The sequence below is a fragment of the Schistocerca nitens genome, chromosome 7 (assembly GCF_023898315.1).
Source record: "Schistocerca nitens isolate TAMUIC-IGC-003100 chromosome 7, iqSchNite1.1, whole genome shotgun sequence".
NCBI lineage: Eukaryota > Metazoa > Arthropoda > Insecta > Orthoptera > Acrididae > Schistocerca > Schistocerca nitens.
The window spans coordinates 272,023,392-272,042,479 of record NC_064620.1 but is presented as its reverse complement, the minus strand read 5'-3'; the positions used below and the strand labels follow the sequence as shown (position 1 = coordinate 272,042,479).

The window sequence follows — 19,088 nt, the reverse complement described above, 5'->3', positions numbered from 1 at the left end:
CACCTATGTTATTAAGTTTTTTGCTTTAGGATGGACATGTAATGTCAAATGATATTTGCCACCAAATAGATACAACTCTGCAAATAATATAAGGTGCCCCTACAAAAGTGCATCTTGATGACTGCCTGGCTCCATATTTTTTGAAAAAGTTTTTAAAAATATAATTGTTGACTTACAAACAGCATTCATGTTTGATGTGCAGATATCCTCAATGTGATTTTGTTAATGACATTATATTTGGCATTGTCACAGCAGAGGTGCAATACATAAAGCAATTAATACTGATATTTACGTAACTGCTACTTTTTGACTCTCTCCTTTGGTCAGGCACTGTCTAATGTTTATGAGGAAATTCTAACATAAAATAGGTATCTTAACAAATGAGGATAAAAAAGGACTTAGAAATATACTGCAGGCAATTTTGTTGAAGAAGTGGGGGAACAAACCCATTCCAGATTGTTACTGTGTAGATCCTAATACTACTGCTGCAACATCTAGACATGGACCATTTTTACAGAAGTGATCTATATCTTGTCTGTAGTAGTATAACAAATCCATTTCCTTAGTAGACCCCCAAAAATTTTGGCACTCTAAAATGTAACTACTGTGGTGACAAGAACATGAGTTGTGGCCATGTGTGTGTTTTCTACATTACAAGAAGGCCCTTTGGCTGGAAGCTCACATTTACCAATCTTTTTGTTGTGCCTGTCTGCAACACTCTACCTTCTCTACATGGTGAGTAGCAATCTACCCTTTACAAAATACTGTCATTATTCCATCCTGGATTTTCCATTATTAGATGCTTGGATAACTAATGGTTTAATGGGCTAGTGCTTCACCATGTAGCCCATGTGTGCCATTTCACAGCACTGCAGCATATAGTAAGAAGTGAATCAGTCAGTAGGTAGAGAGTACAATTGCAAGAGGGGAATTAAACTGTGATTTTACACAAGGTATGTATAAAATATTTAAAGAAAGTAAGAAATGAATTTGGTGTCGGCAAATGCATTTTTGTTTCTCACACGTGTATGCGCAGTATAAAGAGAGAAGCTGAAAGGGGCGCCAAACAATGACACACAGGGAATTCTGAATTGTGCACATATTAATTTATTTATGAATAGCTATATGCACATGTATATTGATGGAATCACAGAATTCTGTCACATAACTGAAAAAAAAAATTGTGACTTAGCTTACATGATTTATTCAATGTTTCCAACCTGAAGCTTGGTTTGACAACTCACTGTACAGTCTGTATGACCTTACTGTTTTAACATTGCCATAATGTGCACAGCTTGGATTATTTGGCAAGATAATTAAATCAAACATAAGCAATTCAATTTATTGAGGAAGCACTAGCGGGCTTAATGATTAAGTGTGACATAATGTGACTGTGCCAATGACCCAATAAACACAGTTAAACAGAGGTAACTGAAAACATGTAAGTTCTTCCGATAAGTTAAGCTGTAATATACACTGGAACGGTTAAAACTACACTCCAACTATTCAGAACGCAGAACACTTCAGGACACTCACATCCTATTTAAGTTCAAAGACATTATCTTCAAATATTCGAACACAGAGATGTCTTCAGGCTCGGGAATAATGAACGATGACTGGAACTGAAATACAACAAAATAGCTGTTTCAATGACTGCAATTTAAACAGGCAACTAAAATATGTTATGTGGTAGCAACTGACACAAAAATCAATGTATGTGTGCCAAGGAAAACCACAACCAATAGTTACTTTAAAACTAAACAAACTTATTTCACAACAAACAACTTTTTTATTTCCAAATGCAAAAGCCTAACAAGGGTGTAGAGCTTATACCAATAAGCCACCATAAGTAAAAATTGTGAAGCATTTTTTATTCTAAATTCAAAAGATGTCACTACTTCTAATACTGCAAAGTGACCTTGCATCTAACAATGTTCAGACAGAGATGGTGTTTGTATTTGACTAAAAGAATAAAATCTAAAAATGTTACTTGACAAAATGCAAAGGAATGAAAGTTTGTTGAAATAATAAGGAATACAAGAAAGGAGAGCCAATGTGACAAACATGAATTCTGCACTTCTACTACAAACGGGGAACTACAAAAATGAAAAATCATATACATTATTTTTACATCATTTGTAACTTCATGATATTTCACAATCATCATCAAAATGAATCAACAACAGTCAATTGGGTAATTTCATGTGAAATCACCCAGTGGCTGTTGCCCTTATGTCACAGATTTTTCTGAAAATTTGGTGCAAGAATGTACATAATGACGACTTAGGGTTAAAATATTTTTCCTGGAATTTTTTGACCAAAATTGTAATTAGGAGACTATTTTGAAATTGGGCCCCTTCTACCAACTGGCATTGAGAAATGAAGTGCCTTGTAAGTTTGTACCCACTATAACTTTTTTTATTTATGAATCAATTTTATTCAATTTGGTGCCATTGGAAAGTAAAAGAATAGAGCTATAATATAAAAATTATGAAAGTGCTGTGTCTAAGCAACAAATGTTTGAAAATTTGTAATTAATGTAATTTCTCACCAAATTCTTTTTGCAAATTTCAGGAATTTTTTTTAGCAGAATCACAAGTTTCACCATCTGAATTTTTGTTTCAAATAATTCCTACTGCCATACTATTCAACATAAAAAAACAAACCGGAAGAGTGTTTGTCCTCTATTGTTAGATCTTATACCTTTTCAACAATGCTGTAATAATTAATTGCTTCAAATAGCTAATCAACAATACATGAAACAACAATGAAAAATTCAGTCTAGCAGCTACACTCACATGCAACACAGGCGCTGTGTGTTATGTTTTTGTGTATCTGTGCACTTTATGGTCTTGATTTTGTGCTTCTTACATAAGCAGCCATTCTGTCTTGTAAGTTATCGGAAAGTACAGACGAAACCCTCAATATGATAACGTTCAGGAAATAGAGCACCTCAATATGAGATAGTGAAGAGGAAAGATTGAAATCGAAAAGAGAAAGAATTCATCTAATCCATGCATAGTTGCGTAATGTATAACCAGGGAGACTCAATTTAACTATTAAGCGCAATGGGTTGCATTTTTTCAACGTATTACAGTGCCCTCTGATGTATAATTTTTATGAAGTTACGCTAGACTACCCAATCATATTACAATCTACAAACGGTTGTTGCAGTATATGCTTTGTTTAATTGTGGCTTGTTATCAGATGTTTTAGTGAATTTTATTTATCAAATATTATAATGAGTGAAAAAAGATCACGTATTTTATTTAACTTCTTTTCACTTGTTTTTTTATATCAATTATCATTATAAATAATGATATATTCATATAAATATTACTGTTGTTTATTAATAAATAATTTTGTTTCATACAAAATTATATTATGATCAGTGATAATTGATTTAAAAATACATTAAATTAAAATTTAGTCATATTTATAACTCAATTTTGAAGGTTTTTTATAATTAGTTTTATGCTTTAAATTATTATTTATTCTCTATTCATCAGTTTAATTATAAATAAAAAAAATCGAGATTTGTATATTTATTTATTTATTAAATGTAATTTATATACTTGAAATATATATTACCTTCAAACCAATCATTAATCCACTCAATTTGAACACTATAAAATCAAGTAATAAATAAGTAATTTATAATTATTTTTGTTATTGATTTTTTTATTGACAGTTGAAAGTTAATTTTTAGGTATTTCATTTTAAAGGCTGTTAAGACATTATCAATACTACATTTTTCAGGTTACAAGTGTTTTACACAGAATTTAAACAAAAAATTCTTTATTTATGTAAAATTTATTACTTACATACAATAATTCAAATAAAATAAATAAAACAAATTATAATAAACATAATTCAATTTCACAATCAGAGGTTTTATGTATAATGTACCTTACTACGCTCCTATAGTACCATCTGACTGACTGTCATAAAATATGTCACACTATCAAGTTGAGGAGTTTTAGAATATCGTATTGAGGGGTTTTACATATCGAGGGGTTCCATATTGAGGGGTCCGACTGTAATATAGAGTAGTCACAAACTCTTTCTCATTTCCCCCTTACAGATTCTTCATAGTACATTCTTGACAAATTACAGAACAAGATAAAGTTTCAAACCATCCAGTTCTTTTCTGCAACATACACAGTTCATTAAAAATCAAAATGGAAAAGAAATGTTTTTTTAGGTTTTGTGTCAGAAGAAAAGTAGCAGCAGTGAAGAGATTTATTTAATAGATATGTCAATCCTGAATCAAGCTGATATTGAATTACTGAAGCTAAGAAGCACCTGTGAAAATATTGAGAGTGTTTGCTATTCTCACACAAGGCTCTATTTGGGAACATTTGAAGACAGACAAAGAATTTGCTGTGACCCTTTTAAGAAGCATGGTAAAAAGATTGCTAAGAAATTTTTGAAACCTATTTCTTTAACCAAGGCAAGGAAATATAAAACCCTTGGACTTATCTCAAGTACCAAGCTGTGCATAACATGCCATAAGGACATTTTCTCTCCTATGGGGGATAACCTTCCAGGGATGGATGAATGTAAAGTTGAAGCTCAAGAATATACACCAGATCCATCTACAGCTATTTAAAAACTAGTGCTACATGTTCCAGTGAAAAAGTGTCTGAAGAAACTGGTAGTGCTGAATGTACAGACTGTAATATTTTAATGCAAGAACTTAAAGAGAAATTTAGCACAAGTTCTGTTAAAGAAAAACTACAAATACTTACCTTAGCACTAGCTTCATGGAGTAAAGAAAAACTCCAAATGTTTTTTAACACTACCGAATGCATGGTAAATAAATCGAGGTATTGCTAAAAGAAGATGGTATCTTGTCAAAAGGGAGATATAATGTGGGAAACAGAATAGGTAAGGTTGTGGGAAAACTTGTCCAGAATTTTTACTGTGCAGATGATATAAGTCACATTTCTGCTAATAAAAAAGCCTGTGTCTGTCCCTTCAGAAAATGGCAAAAGAGTGTATAAGGCAAAAAGACTAAATTTACATAATCTGAAAGATGTATAGCTTTCAGAGATAAATACCCTGGAGATAAAATTGGTTTTACTAAATTTAGTGAACTGAGGCCAAAAGAATGTGTTATTGTAAACAGTTGTGGAATGTATAACGTGTGTGTATGCATGTGTCACCAAAATTTAAAAACTTAACGCATGCTGCACATGTGAAAGAACCGAACACTGAACTTCTACAGAAACTTGTGTGAAATCTGGAAAACGAGGAGTGCATGCTGCATTGCTGTTCTCTGTGTCTTAACGAATATGAACTGCGCAATTTTTTTGTGGAGCTGGAGTCCTTACAAGATTGTGAAAATGTTGTATTCAAACAATGGATGCAAACTGATAGACCAACACTCGAGACATTAATGAAGACGACTGATGAATTTGTTGAGTATCTCGTGCAAAAACTTCAAAACTTAACACAACATCATTATGTATCAAAATCTCAGAGTCACTACTTCAAATCAAGCAAAGAAACCCTCCCTGTTACTACATGCATCATCATAGTGGATTTTGCAGAGAACTATACCTGTTTGCTTCAGGATGCTCCACAAGGATTTCACTGGCAAAACATTCAAGTCACCCTTCATCCTTTTGTGGTGTACTTTAAAACAGCATTTTTATAGTTTAGTGATATAGTTGGTCCTTTTATCTTTCTAATGGCACCAAATTGAATAAAATTGATTTATAAATAAGGGAGTTATAGTAGTTAAAAACTTTCAACCTACCTTTCGTACTGACGCCAGATGGAGAAAATGCTAGACATTTCAAAATGCCCCCCTGGCTACAGTTTGGATCTAAAAAATATGAAAAAAAATTATCACTTTCTATTTATGTACTTTCTTACACCAAATTTTCACAAATATCTGTGACATGATGGCAATGGCAATGAGGTTTGGGTGATTTTAAATGAAATGAGCCAATTACCACATGTTGACAGCACATATGTGTTGGTTAAACTGTGAAATTACGATGAACTTGTAAATAATGTTCCATACTGGGTCATCTTTGTACATAAACTTGGACAGTATTTGTTGGGGATTACTAGTTACAGATCACAATGAAATATTATCCCACTCATAGAAATCTAAGGATACAGTTCATTCACTGTACACCAGTGTGAATTACAAATAATGTGCAATTTATAAACTAAAATCCTCTATTAGGAAATTAAACATAAGCATACGAAGCATCATACTACCTTCATCCTCAGTGGTTGTCATAATAATAATAACAACAACTTTTATAAGGTTGTAATTAAAGATGTTCTCTATAGTCTACAATTTAACAATTATATTCAACACAGTACTGTAAATCACATAACAAGAACAACAACAACAACAATAGTAATAGTAATAATAATAATAATAATAATAATAATAATAATAATAAACCCCGTGGAGGCCCGGGAAAAGAATAGGTCTCCGGTATGTTCTGCCAGTCGTAAAAGGCGACGAAAAGAACAAACCACTAATAGGGCTAACCCCCCTTTTAGTGTGATTAGTTGGTTCAGGACAGAACTAAAGAAGCCTCGGACAAGTGCCGTCATGGTCGGGGACGACGCTTGAACCCTATGCCCGCCCACAATGGTAACGACACTGCTAGCCAACTGGAAAATGATTTAAATCCAAATAGAGGTGTTTTGCAGGATATGCTTCCTGCAACCACCCTAGAAGGAAAGCAAAGACAGAGGATGAGATGGTCAGCTGAAGTTAATCGACACCTCATGTTCTGTTATTACCAAGCAACAAACCTAGGAACCAACACAACTGGATACAGATCACTAGTATACACAACATTTATTACCAGATACCCAGAATTAAAATTTTTAACAGAACGACTAGCTGATCAGATCCGTGTAATAATCAAAAATAACAGGATACCCGAGTCAGAATTAGAAAACATCAAACAACAAGTACAACAAATACTGGAACAAAATAATGTGCAATCAGAAGAAGAAGAAAATACAGTAATGGACTCAAACATCCCAGAGCAAACAAACAAAGAACAACACGCATCAATTAAACAATCAGAGGAAAACGAAATCTTAAGACGGCCACCAGAACAAGCACAAATAGAACACGAAGTGACACACATGTTAGATTAGAAGAAAAATTTCAGCTGACATATATAGAATACAAAGACACAAATACAGACATTAGACCATTCTTGCAAAGACCGCCAAATAACCCACAAGTCGAAACAACAATAAAAACTATCAACACAATCATACCCAACAAAATAAATGAAAACACAACTATGGAAGAGTTACAACTACTGGTTTATATAGGAGCACTCACTACACTAAATACACACACTAGGCAGAGATCAGAACCAACCAACACACAGAAGAAACCCACAAAACCAGCATGGCAACACAGGCTACAGATCAGAATAGAAAAACTGAGAAAGGGCATCGGACAGCTAACACAATTTATAAGAAATGAAATGTCAGAAAAAAACGAAAAAGGTTAGGTAAAATCTCACAACAAGAAGCGATAGAGCAATTAGATGAAAAGAAACAGAAATTACAAGCATTGGCCAAACGACTTAGAAGATACAAAAAAAGTGAAAATAGAAGGAAACAAAACCAAACATTCAACACAAACCAAAAGAAATTTTACCAGACAATAGATACACACATTAAAATAGACAATCCACCAAACATAACAGACATGGAACACTTCTGGAGCAACATATGGTCAAACCCGGTACAACATAACAGGCATGCACGGTGGATACAAGCAGAAACAGACACATACAAGATGATACCACAAATGCCTGAAGTGATAATTTTGCAACATGAAGTCACCCAAGCAATTAATTCTACTCACAATTGGAAAGCCCCTGGAAAAGATAAAATAGCAAATTTCTGGCTAAAGAAGTTCACCTCAACACATTCACATCTAACTAAATTATTTAACAGTTACATTGCACACCCATACACATTCCCTGATACACTTACACATGGAATAACTTTATCTGAAACCTAAAGATCAAGCAGACACAGCAAACCCAGCAAAATATTGCCCCATAACATGCCTACCAACAATATACAAAATATTAACTTCAGTCATTACACAGAAATTAATGACACATACAACACAAAACAAAATTATAAATGAAGAACAAAAAGGCTGCTGCAAAGGAGCACGAGGATGTAAAGAGCAGCTGATAATAGATGCAGAGGTGACATATCAAGCTAAAACTAAACAAAGGTCACTACACTATGCATACATTGATTACCAAAAAGCTTTTGATAGTGTACCCCACTCATGGTTACTACAAATATTGGAAATATACAAAGTAGATCCTAAATTGATACAGTTCCTAAACATAGTAATGAAAAATTGGAAAACCACACTTAATATCCAAACAAATTCAAATAACATCACATCACAGCCAATACAGATTAAGCGTGGAATATACCAAGGAGACTCATTAAGTCCTTTCTGGTTCTGCCTTGCCCTGAACCCACTATCCAACATGCTAAATAATACAAATTATGGATACAATATTACTGGAACATACCCACACAAAATCACACATTTGCTATACATGGATGATCTAAAACTACTGGCAGCAACAAATCAACAACTCAACCAATTACTAAAGATAACAGAAGTGTTCAGCAATGATATAAATATGGCTTTTGGAACAGACAAATGTAAGAAAAATAGCATAGTCAAGGGAAAACACACTAAACAAGAAGATTACATACTGGATAACCACAGTGACTGCATAGAAGCGATGGAAAAAACAGATGCCTATAAATATCTAGGATACAGACAAAAAATAGGAATAGATAATACAAATATTAAAGAAGAACTAAAAGAAAAATATAGACAAAGACTAACAAAAATACTGAAAACAGAATTGACAGCAAGAAACAAGACAAAAGCTATAAATACTTATGCTATACCAATATTGACCTACTCATTTGGAGTAGTGAAATGGAGTAACACAGACCTAGAAGCGCTCAATACACTTACACGATCACAATGCCACAAATATAGAATACATTACATACATTCAGCAACAGAAAGATTCACATTAAGCAGAAAGGAAGGAGGAAGGGGATTTATCGACATAAAAAACCTACATTAAGGACAGGTAGACAATTTAAGAAAATTATTCATAGAACGAGCAGAAACTAGCAAAATACACAAAGCAATCACTCATATAAATACATCGGCTACACCATTGCAATTTCATAACCACTTCTACAACCCTTTAGATCACATAACATCAACAGACACGAAGAAAATAAATTGGAAAAAGAAAACACTACATGGCAAGCACCCGTATCATTTAACACAGCCACACATCGATCAAGACGCATCCAACACATGGCTAAGAAAAGGCAATATACACAGTGAGACGGAAGGATTCATGATTGCAATACAGGATCAAACAATAAACACCAGATATTACAGCAAGCATATTATTAAAGATCCCAATACCACAACAGATAAATGCAGACTTTGCAAACAACAAATAGAAACAGTAGATCACATCACAAGTGGATGTACAATACCAGCAAATACAGAATACCCCAGAAGACATGACAATGTAGCAAAAATAATACATCAACAGCTTGCCTTACAACATAAACTTATAAAACAACACGTTCCCACATACAAGTATGCACCACAAAGTGTACTGGAGAATGATGAATACAAATTATACTGGAACAGAACCATTATAACAGATAAAACAACACCACATAACAAACCTGACATCATACTCACCAATAAAAAGAAGAAATTAACACAACTAATCGAAATATCCATACCCAACACAACAAATATACAGAAGAAAACAGGAGAAAAAATTGAAAAATACATCCAACTGGCTGAGGAAGTCAAGGATATGTGGCATCATGATAAAGTTGACAACATCGGTAGCTCCGTGAGGCTATTTGCAGATGACACGGTTGTCTACAAGAAAGTAGCAACATCAGAAGACTCGTACGTACTCCAGGAAGACCTGCAGAGGATTAATGAATGGTGCGACAGCTGGCAGCTTTCCCTAAACGTAGATAAATGTAATATAATGCGCATACATAGGGGCAGAAATCCATTCCAGTACGATTATGCCATAGGTGGTAAATCATTGGAAGCGGTAACGACCGTAAAATACTTAGGAGTTACTATCCGGAGCGATCTGAAGTGGAATGATCACATAAAACAAATAGTGGGAAAAGCAGGCGCCAGGTTGAGATTCATAGGAAGAATTCTAAGAAAATGTGACTCATCGACGAAAGAAGTAGCTTACAAAACGCTTGTTCGTCCGATTCTTGAGTATTGCTCATCAGTATGGGACCCTTACCAGGTTGGACTAATAGAAGAGATAGACATGATCCAGCGAAAAGCAGCGCGATTCGTCATGGGGACATTTAGTCAGCGCGAGAGCGTTACGGAGATGCTGAACAAGCTCCAGCGGCGGACACTTCAAGAAAGGCGTTACGCAATACGGAGAGGTTTATTATCGAAATTACGAGAGAGCACATTCCGGGAAGAGATGGGCAACATATTACTACCGCCCACATATATCTCACGTAATGATCACAACGAAAAGATCCGAGAAATTAGAGCAAATACGGAGACTTACAAGCAGTCGTTCTTCCCACGCACAATTCGTGAATGGAACAGGGAAGGGGGGATCAGATAGTGGTACAATCAGTACCCTCCGCCACACACCGTAAGGTGGCTCGCGGAGTATAGATGTAGATGTATACCAATTATACTATCAACTACAGGAGTCATACCACACAATATCCACCAGTACATCAATGCAATACAGCTACATCCAAACTTATATATACAACTACATAAATCAGTAAGTATTGATACATGTTCAATTACCCGAAAGTTCCTAAATGCAATATAACACATACCATACAGTTAAAAGGAAGTGACACTTGATGAGGGTCCACGTCACTTTCCATTTTTAACCAGACTTAACGTCTGAGAAAGTAAAGAATAATAATAATAATAATAATAATAATAATAATAATAATAATAATCATCCCCCCCCTCCCCAGAAAAAACATTGCTGCTAGGAACAAACCATTATTAGTTACCAAATAATTCTACTCCACATAAGGACTGTTTGCTCATACGTATTTTCTGGTTTCACAAAATATTATTAAGTTCCATGCACACTTATCGCTATTGTCTAATTCGCGGCCTCACAGAAAGTCTGATGTATCACAACTATTATTTAGTCTATCAAATCCTACATGTATGAGACATATACGGATATTGGACACACTTAAAATTTTTAGAACAAAACTTCACTTCACAATATGTGATATAAATTTTAAGCCGTAAATTATAGAAGCTGCTGAACAGATTAGCTTATGTGTAATAATACACTAATAACTCAGCATAGCACAGCTCATAAGCCTAGATCACAGTTAAGAAACTTAGTCACTGCTTACAAACAATGCTGCAAGTTAAAAATAAAACATGAAAACATAACAGCACATTTCAGACCAATTATATATTTTTACAATAAACTTATACATACCTTAGTAGTGCCACACTGTAGACCAAGAGTACAAGAACTTTTAAATAAATTCAAAGGTAGATATTCATCAAGAGAATAAAAATGATGCCTCAGTACGATATTTTTTTCTCCAATTCCAAATAGACTTCCATTTTTTCTGATTGATGATGACAGTTTATTTCAAAACAAACCACCCATATTTCTAACACCATGCAACCTTTTGGCCAGTGAATGTCTGCACTAGTACAAGTATTATGATCACGAATAGATTTATGACCCTGAAGCAAATGCTAATTCTTACTAACAAAAGTCACTGTTTCTAATATGAAAATGCAGGGAACAGGCAGTATTTTCAGTTCCCTGAAAACAGGATTAGAGGCGTTTTTCGCATCCCAAAAATTTTTGAAGCACTGACCCCCAAAATGGAATACCATGCAAAAGAATAGAGTAGTTAAGCAAAGTAAACTGTTGCGAAAGAACAGAGTACCAAAGCAAAATAAACTGTTTTTAGGGTGGAAGTATCACAGGACTGACCACAAATACGAAAAGCATAGCACAAACCACTGTTTCTTTAGTATATTTTCTCTGTGAATATTGCCCAGCCACACAACAAGAAGTTGGATCTCATTGACTTTCTCTGCTGTTGTGCTCTTATTCTTGGTATTCCACTACACAAAACCTTACAAATTTTATACAGGCCTACAAAATATCTGGTACATACAGTAACAGACTGAAGCAGCAGACTTCATGTGGCAAAGTTTACAGTATCCATGTCTGTTTAAGAATAACAAACTCCGTTGTGACTCTTCACATCTCAACAATTTCATAATGTTACATCATTCATCAAATCTACACATATAGTCATGAAAAAATGAGACTATAGACATTATGCTGACAGAAATGTACAAAGTCTTGTACCTAAATGTTTACACTTGATATTTTACTAGCATGTAAATAGCAGTTGTGAGGGCCTTGAATAGCTTTTTCTTTAACTAAATAGCTCTAACAACACGATGTAGCAGTAAATTCAAGAAATATTAGCCTATTCAATAACCGAAGCATAAAAATAACAGGCGACTTAAGATTTAATGAATCTATCGCAAGATACTTTTTACGACTTACCTATCAAACCCACCAATAGTATGATGCAAACTGCAATTAATACGGCTCGCGTTCTCATCTGCTGAGCCCAGGCACGTCTTTTCATTCGGTTAGAAGCTTCCCTGAAATCTATACTCGCAGCTGTCAATCTGTCTGATGTGTCCTGTAGTTCTTCAAGACGTTTGCCTCTGTCCAGTATTTTCACATTGTCTCTTAATGTTTCAATTACTTCGGTGATCTGACCATGGACTCTATTATTATAAACACCAAAAATCAGTTGTCATACACCAAATCAATGGTACTTCGACAAGAAATCAATTCGTTACTTACTGTTTAATACGTTCGTTTTCTAAGGTTTTCTTTTCACGTTTTGTTGATGGAGAACTGAAAAACATACAAATTATCTTGTCAATCTATAAAATTCAAACAACAAAATTAATCCTGAATAAAAAGCAACTACCACTAACAGTAAGCAAACACACAGTACCCAAGTTACAAGTTCATCTCATTACTCGTTTGTGAAAATTTATTACTTCGGGCACTTTTATAGTATTTGACAGTGACACAAAAAAATAATAAAATGATAATGATTCACTTATTGACATAACTGATCACTTACAGGCATTACTAAAGCCTTCACTAGGAAACAGATTAGCGAATTCTCCCATAATTTGTCACTTGCTGAACAGTTCAAGAATGTTTACTTTCGTGATAAATAACTTACTTAAGAAAGAAACCTTCATCTTCCTCACTTCCACTTTGTTGTTCCAACAGTGAAGCCTAAAACGAGAGAAACAGGAGTAATGACGCCGAATAAATTCACACATGTTTTCAAACTACTAACTGATACAAAAAACGCACTCTTTCCTCATCTTTGGCGGCCACTAAATCTTCTTGAGGCACAGTTTTCTTAAACTTGGGCGGCATTATACGTTCATGTAACACCAACGCGTACCATCTTTCTTGTCAAAACAAGAACTGCCGCAACATCACATCTGAAACTGGCACAGTAGAAAAACATTTTCAAGTTATACCTTCAAAGACGACAAGCAAAATATTGCCACAATTTTCATTTCTTAATGCTTTTTTTCGCAGGAACTACGAACAACACAATCGTTTAATTTATGTGCAAGAAGCAAAGCACTATCCTGCGATACTTTACGCTGTTCTGTGCTGCCATCTGGGGGCAGCACCCTGTAAGTAATATGAAGGAGAACTTGAAAGAAAGCTGTGGACGATCTGTATTTGCTATTCGAACTATTCGAAACCAAATGGTACTAGCTAGACAGCTTTTAATAGTCATTGGGAGTTGGCACTTGTGCTTACAGTTGTTAAAATTTATCCTTTACTTTTATAAAATACTTGTGGATGAGCGCTAGGGGAGTTCACAATTTTAGAGCGATCTATGTACGGGCAAGTTCGCAAATCTTAGTTGTTAGATCATTTGAAAAGCCAGAACAAATTTCCTTGTGTTTAAACTTTCTGTTTAAGGCAACTATACGGTTTAGTACCTGCTTTCAGGCGCTTCTGCATAATTGCATCTAGATAATGCTGCTTATAAATACAGACTGGTTTTTCTGCATATTGTTTATTCAATATAGTAATCAACGTGTGTGACGCGTAGTCCACGACGAAAATCGTAGTTAGAAAAATTAGTTTGGGAGCAAGTGACAAAATCTGTATTTGAAATACATCCGCAAAGTATTCATGAGATGTATCAGCAACCCTTTAATATTATGGTTATTATTTATTTTTAGTGCTTCAATCTGGCATTCGGAGTACTGTAAAACGTAGTATTAATTAGTTGCACACAATGTAAGCGTCAAGTTCCAGAAAGGGGAAAGTGACACAAAAACTACCGTATTTCAGTTTTTGACTGGACTGACCGTAATTTCGTGCAATAATACGCAACAGCAAATATGCTGAAGTCATGACATCGAAACGAACTCGTTCGGGCTGTTGTATTTTTCTCACACTATTTTCTTATTTGTTGCACTTTGCCGATGATTTGATCTTAAGGGAAGGTGTTTAAATCAGAACGTCGTTTCTACTTCTTTAGTTGTCCGAGCGAACGGGAGAATGTATTGGCAAGTCGGTTTCCTTGACCTACATCTCAAAAAACTTCGCAGTTGTGCGGATAGATGGCGCAGCAGACACGTTCTTCAAGTCTTGTCGGAATGTTCCTGCCCCACCAGATGATTCAGAACTTGCGGTCTACGTCACTATTGACGTCACCATGACGTTGAGTGTACGTGAGGAGACGGAAATTTCAATCCCTTCATTCTCTGCTACAATAAAGTAATTTCTATAACTTATAAGTAACTACACAAGCTTTGGCGATCTTTATTATGTGCCAGAAATCATTGATCGTAGAATACGTAACATATACAGCGTGGAATGTTTCCATTTGTTTATTTCATATACGTGCGCTGCGCACTCGTGCTAGCCTCGGTTCCCCCACCACCGTGGGCCCTCCAGTCGCCTCCTGACTGGCGAGGCTACTGCGCAGGCGCCGCAAGCCAGCGGTTTTTCCTAGTTGTAACTTGCATCAGCTCCGCACTCGGCGAAGTGATCTCGAGCGGAGAGGACGTGTTCGCGAAAGCTCCGCCGTCTCGTCGGCGGCAGTTCTCGAGGAAGTAAAAGTGTGTGTTTGAGTTCTTAGTTTCACAAGTGGGCGTAACTTCACTCGTGCATTAGACCTCGTTGCCGTCGGTAGGACTGTCGTCATCTGAACAGTGAACAACACGGCAGCAATTGGTGATTTGTTGGAGGAGGACCTGTGTAGTGTTATCAGTGATCGAAGTGTGAATTTTGAAGACAGCTTGAACCAAGCATGGTATGTTGGCTGCGGTACAATGGATTCGCCGCAAATGTATGACAACGCTCATCCTTCAGTAACGTCAGTGGACATTGCGGCTAAAAAAGTGCTAGTGAACGGTCAGAATAGCAGCCCCATCTCGTCGATCAACAACACAGGCAAGTCTACAGGTGCGATTCTTCTGAAGCATCAACAGTACCACCTGCAAGAGCATCAGGGCGATCTGGCAGACCTCAATACCCCGGAGATATCGTTAGATCTGCAGAATCTAATAGAGGACAGTCAGTTTAACGAAGGACTTTTCACGGAAATTTTGAACGGGCAGCCGCACGGTGTAGTGAAGAACGCGCACCACAGCCACCACCACCATCACAGCCACCACCCGCACGCCGGCCACCACCCTCACCCCGCAGCGCAGCATCTGCCTTCGCACCACCCTTCCGCGCGCTCGGCCAACACGGCTTCGCTGCTCGGCTCCGCGTATCCCCGCACTACTTTGGCGTATATGCCCCAGCCCGTCCACTCGGGCGCGACTTACAACTCTGCGGCGGCAGTCACCGCCGCGAACGGCGCCAACTCGAACGGCAGCACCGTCTCAGAGAACAGCTCGTCGGCGTCGACGGGCTCCGTGCCGAGCATCAAAGAGGAACCACTGGATCCTGCGGATTTCCGCGGCGCCGCATGCCAGCAGCAGGGAGGCGGCAGCGGCGGCGCCAATGCAGCCGTGCCCGTGCCGTACTCCGGCGCGGCCTACTCGCCCCCGTCCGGTAACTTCGTCAGCAACGGGGGCGGCTCGACGTTCACGACGCTGGTGACGCCGGGCGCTGCCGCGGCGGCGGCCGCTGCCGCGGCGGCGGCCGTGCACGGGCACCACCCGCACCCGCACCACCACCCCCACCAGCTGCTGGCCGCGGCGAGTCTGGGCGCCGCCAAGGCCGGGGGTGCGCCCGCGGCGCCTCCCTCCGCCCCCAAGCCGCCGCAGATGCACCACCACGGCTCGGCGGGCGGCGGCGGCCGCAAGAGCTCGAAGGCGATCGACAAGGCCAGCGACGAGTACCGCCGGAGGCGAGAGCGCAACAACATTGCGGTGCGCAAGTCGCGCGAGAAGGCGAAGATTCGGTCGCGGGAGACGGAGGAGAAGGTGAAGCTGCTCGTCAAGGAAAACGAACGCCTGCAGAAGCGCATCGAGCTGCTGACGGAAGAGCTGAACGTGCTGCGGTCGCTGTTTGCCAACGTGGGCGTCGTCCCGGAGCAGCTACACCGCGAGATCAACAAGCACCTGGATGCCTTCCAGCAGCAGCACCAGGGCCTGTGATGGGGGCGTTCGGGCCCGGACTCCGGCCCGACTCGACACCACCAGCACGCCGTACCTGTACCTGAGGGCGCGCCAGGTAGTATTAGCTCTGCTGACGGACCTACTAAATTTGTTTCGCCGCAATTCTTGCTCGGACAGTCGAGTGTGCAGTGTATGTACAGATAAGACGTTCACCGTGCGCGAGTGTCACGACCTGCACAGGCAGAGTTTCGGCTTGGCTCCCTGATGTCAGTCGAGGGCGAATGTCGCCGCTCCTCTTCAGTAAAAATATTCTCAGAGAAATAGTTAAAAGACGGTCTGGCGTAGGACCTGTAGATCTCCTGTGCTTTATTTGCAGAACGTTTCCATTCCTTTCACTTCTCGCACTAAAATTGCCTTTTCATGTCATCTGTCACAGATTTTCATTAGTACCCTACATATAAATTGTAATGAATGCTCTTTGGCCTGGAGCAGGTGTGCACGTCAAAGATTGCGCTAAATTACCTGTTACATCGAGCCCCTTCGATGCAAAAAAATCTCATTTCACGAGTTATAAAAACTGTCTTACAAATTATCATCACTGTCCCAACGTTTCTCTAATCTGTTTTGTGTATTTTTGATACCCTTCATCTACTGTCTAATTCCGTTTAGTGCCTTGCAAAGTGTTGTACTGTAGCCTACGATGTAAATACGAGTAAATGAATGGTTCCTAATTTGGTGTAGTGCGAAATTTTTGTACAGTCGTCAGAATTTCTATTCTTGGATGCAGTACTCTGCGCATACTGTAGAACTTCTACAGTGGAAGTATACTGGTGCTTTCAATTGCAGTTGTGTAACAATTTAGTCTTTTTATTCGTATAATTTATACGAGAACATATATGTTCGTATCTTTTAACAAAAATTAGACTAATGAAATATATCAATAATTTTCTATGATTTTTATTGAGATAACGATTCTATATTTCTGGACTATATTCTCATAATGAGTGACATTTTCTATACTAACTGTTCCGTTCCAAGAGTTGTGACAGATGTATATTTCTAATGAACATGTACAATAAATGCATGTAATTACTATATGTAAAGACAATCTGCAAATTGTGTGTTTCCAGCTGCAATAACAATGATGTATATGAAGTGTAATTTACTATGTACATGAGGAAGACAAGACTTCAGTCATTGTGTTGGTCTCTAAATTGTGATCGCCTCAACTGTGTAGAAAAGAATTAAATCTCATAGTATTTAAATTTTAGTGCAACATTTGTTTTTGTTGAATGTAAATTTTAATAATAAATACGTTGAATTATGAAATAAAATATATAATTGAAAGTTACTTGTTGAGCAGTTTTATTAGATTTTATTTAAGTTGTGTGATAGATAAAGTTAAGAAATTGCAGGATATTTTCATGGTATCTGAATTAGATACTGATTGTTTTTAATTTTATAAAGAAGCTTCTAGAGAATTGGAAACCTACAATGTGTGGCAAGCATGACTTGTGCTGTTTTGTTTATTAAATATTGTTCTGTCATTGCATTGGACAACTGAAGCACACATGCAAAAAATATGCAATCTCATCTGAATTTGATCTAGATAAATTGAAAAAGAGACGTCATAACTGCAGGCTGTTAGGTTCAGTAGGCTTCATCACACCAAAGACTGCACTGTCATTCGAAGTTCTGATAACGGCAGCAATATAGACAATTATAGCTGGTATAATCAAAAGAAACGAAGGTCATGTGTGTTTGTGTGAAACTGGTATGAACACATATTTATACGTTAAAACTAGTATTTATTTTTGTTTCCATAAATGTGGTGAATGTTAACCAGCAGTGAATGTATAGTGTATGACAGTGTGAAAACTTCTTGTCATGTGCACAAAAGTATATTTTGATAAAAAATATATGAGAAATAGAAGAAACAATGCATTCTTTTTTTTCATGTGACCTTTTCTAGCCTAGACTCTCTCCTCACCTTTCGAAACTGAAGAGATGTTCTGTTGTCAGAATGTGCTAACACAATAAGTGAAAAAGCTGTAAATTTCTTACGAGAAAAATGAGTAGCGTAAATGAGAGGAACGTAAATATTATAAATCCATGTTTGTGAACATGTGATGCAGAACTATCTGTACACAAGGAATGTGCCAGTAGAAAATTTAAATTTCTTTTTGAAGTGCTATTGTAATATTCTCTATTGAACTGAGAGTGGGTTGAAAGATGTTTAACAATAATGAATTATTTCTTTTATGCCTTTATGTTTATCGATAGAACAATTTGCTTTCAGCTGTGACACAATTTTTGAATTTTTATTGGAGATATCAGAAAGTAG

The 19,088-nt window shown here is 37.3% G+C and overlaps 2 protein-coding genes across 3 annotated transcripts; one reads left to right on the top strand and one right to left on the bottom strand.

Annotated features, from left to right (window-relative positions):
• Nucleotides 1-1,084: 1,084 nt before the first annotated feature.
• On the bottom strand, nucleotides 1,085-13,806 carry LOC126194757 (vesicle-associated membrane protein 4-like). 2 transcript variants are annotated; one of them, XM_049933038.1, is made up of 6 exons: nucleotides 13,512-13,806; nucleotides 13,375-13,430; nucleotides 12,981-13,034; nucleotides 12,672-12,901; nucleotides 5,765-5,833; nucleotides 1,085-1,622 (listed from the first exon to the last, which is right to left on the bottom strand). In XM_049933038.1, the coding sequence occupies exons 1-6, from the start codon at nucleotides 13,575-13,577 to the stop codon at nucleotides 1,591-1,593; spliced, it is 507 nt and encodes a 168-aa protein (XP_049788995.1). In that variant the 5' UTR covers nucleotides 13,578-13,806; the 3' UTR covers nucleotides 1,085-1,590. The 2 variants fall into 2 exon arrangements, with proteins under 2 accessions (XP_049788995.1, XP_049788996.1); XM_049933039.1 differs by lacking the exon at nucleotides 5,765-5,833 and having other exon boundaries at nucleotides 13,512-13,802.
• Nucleotides 13,807-15,158: 1,352 nt separating this feature from the next.
• On the top strand, nucleotides 15,159-18,684 carry LOC126194756 (CCAAT/enhancer-binding protein). Its single transcript, XM_049933037.1, has one exon. It carries the CDS (start codon nucleotides 15,506-15,508, stop codon nucleotides 16,781-16,783), a length of 1,278 nt encoding a protein of 425 aa, XP_049788994.1. The 5' UTR covers nucleotides 15,159-15,505; the 3' UTR covers nucleotides 16,784-18,684.
• Nucleotides 18,685-19,088: the final 404 nt, after the last annotated feature.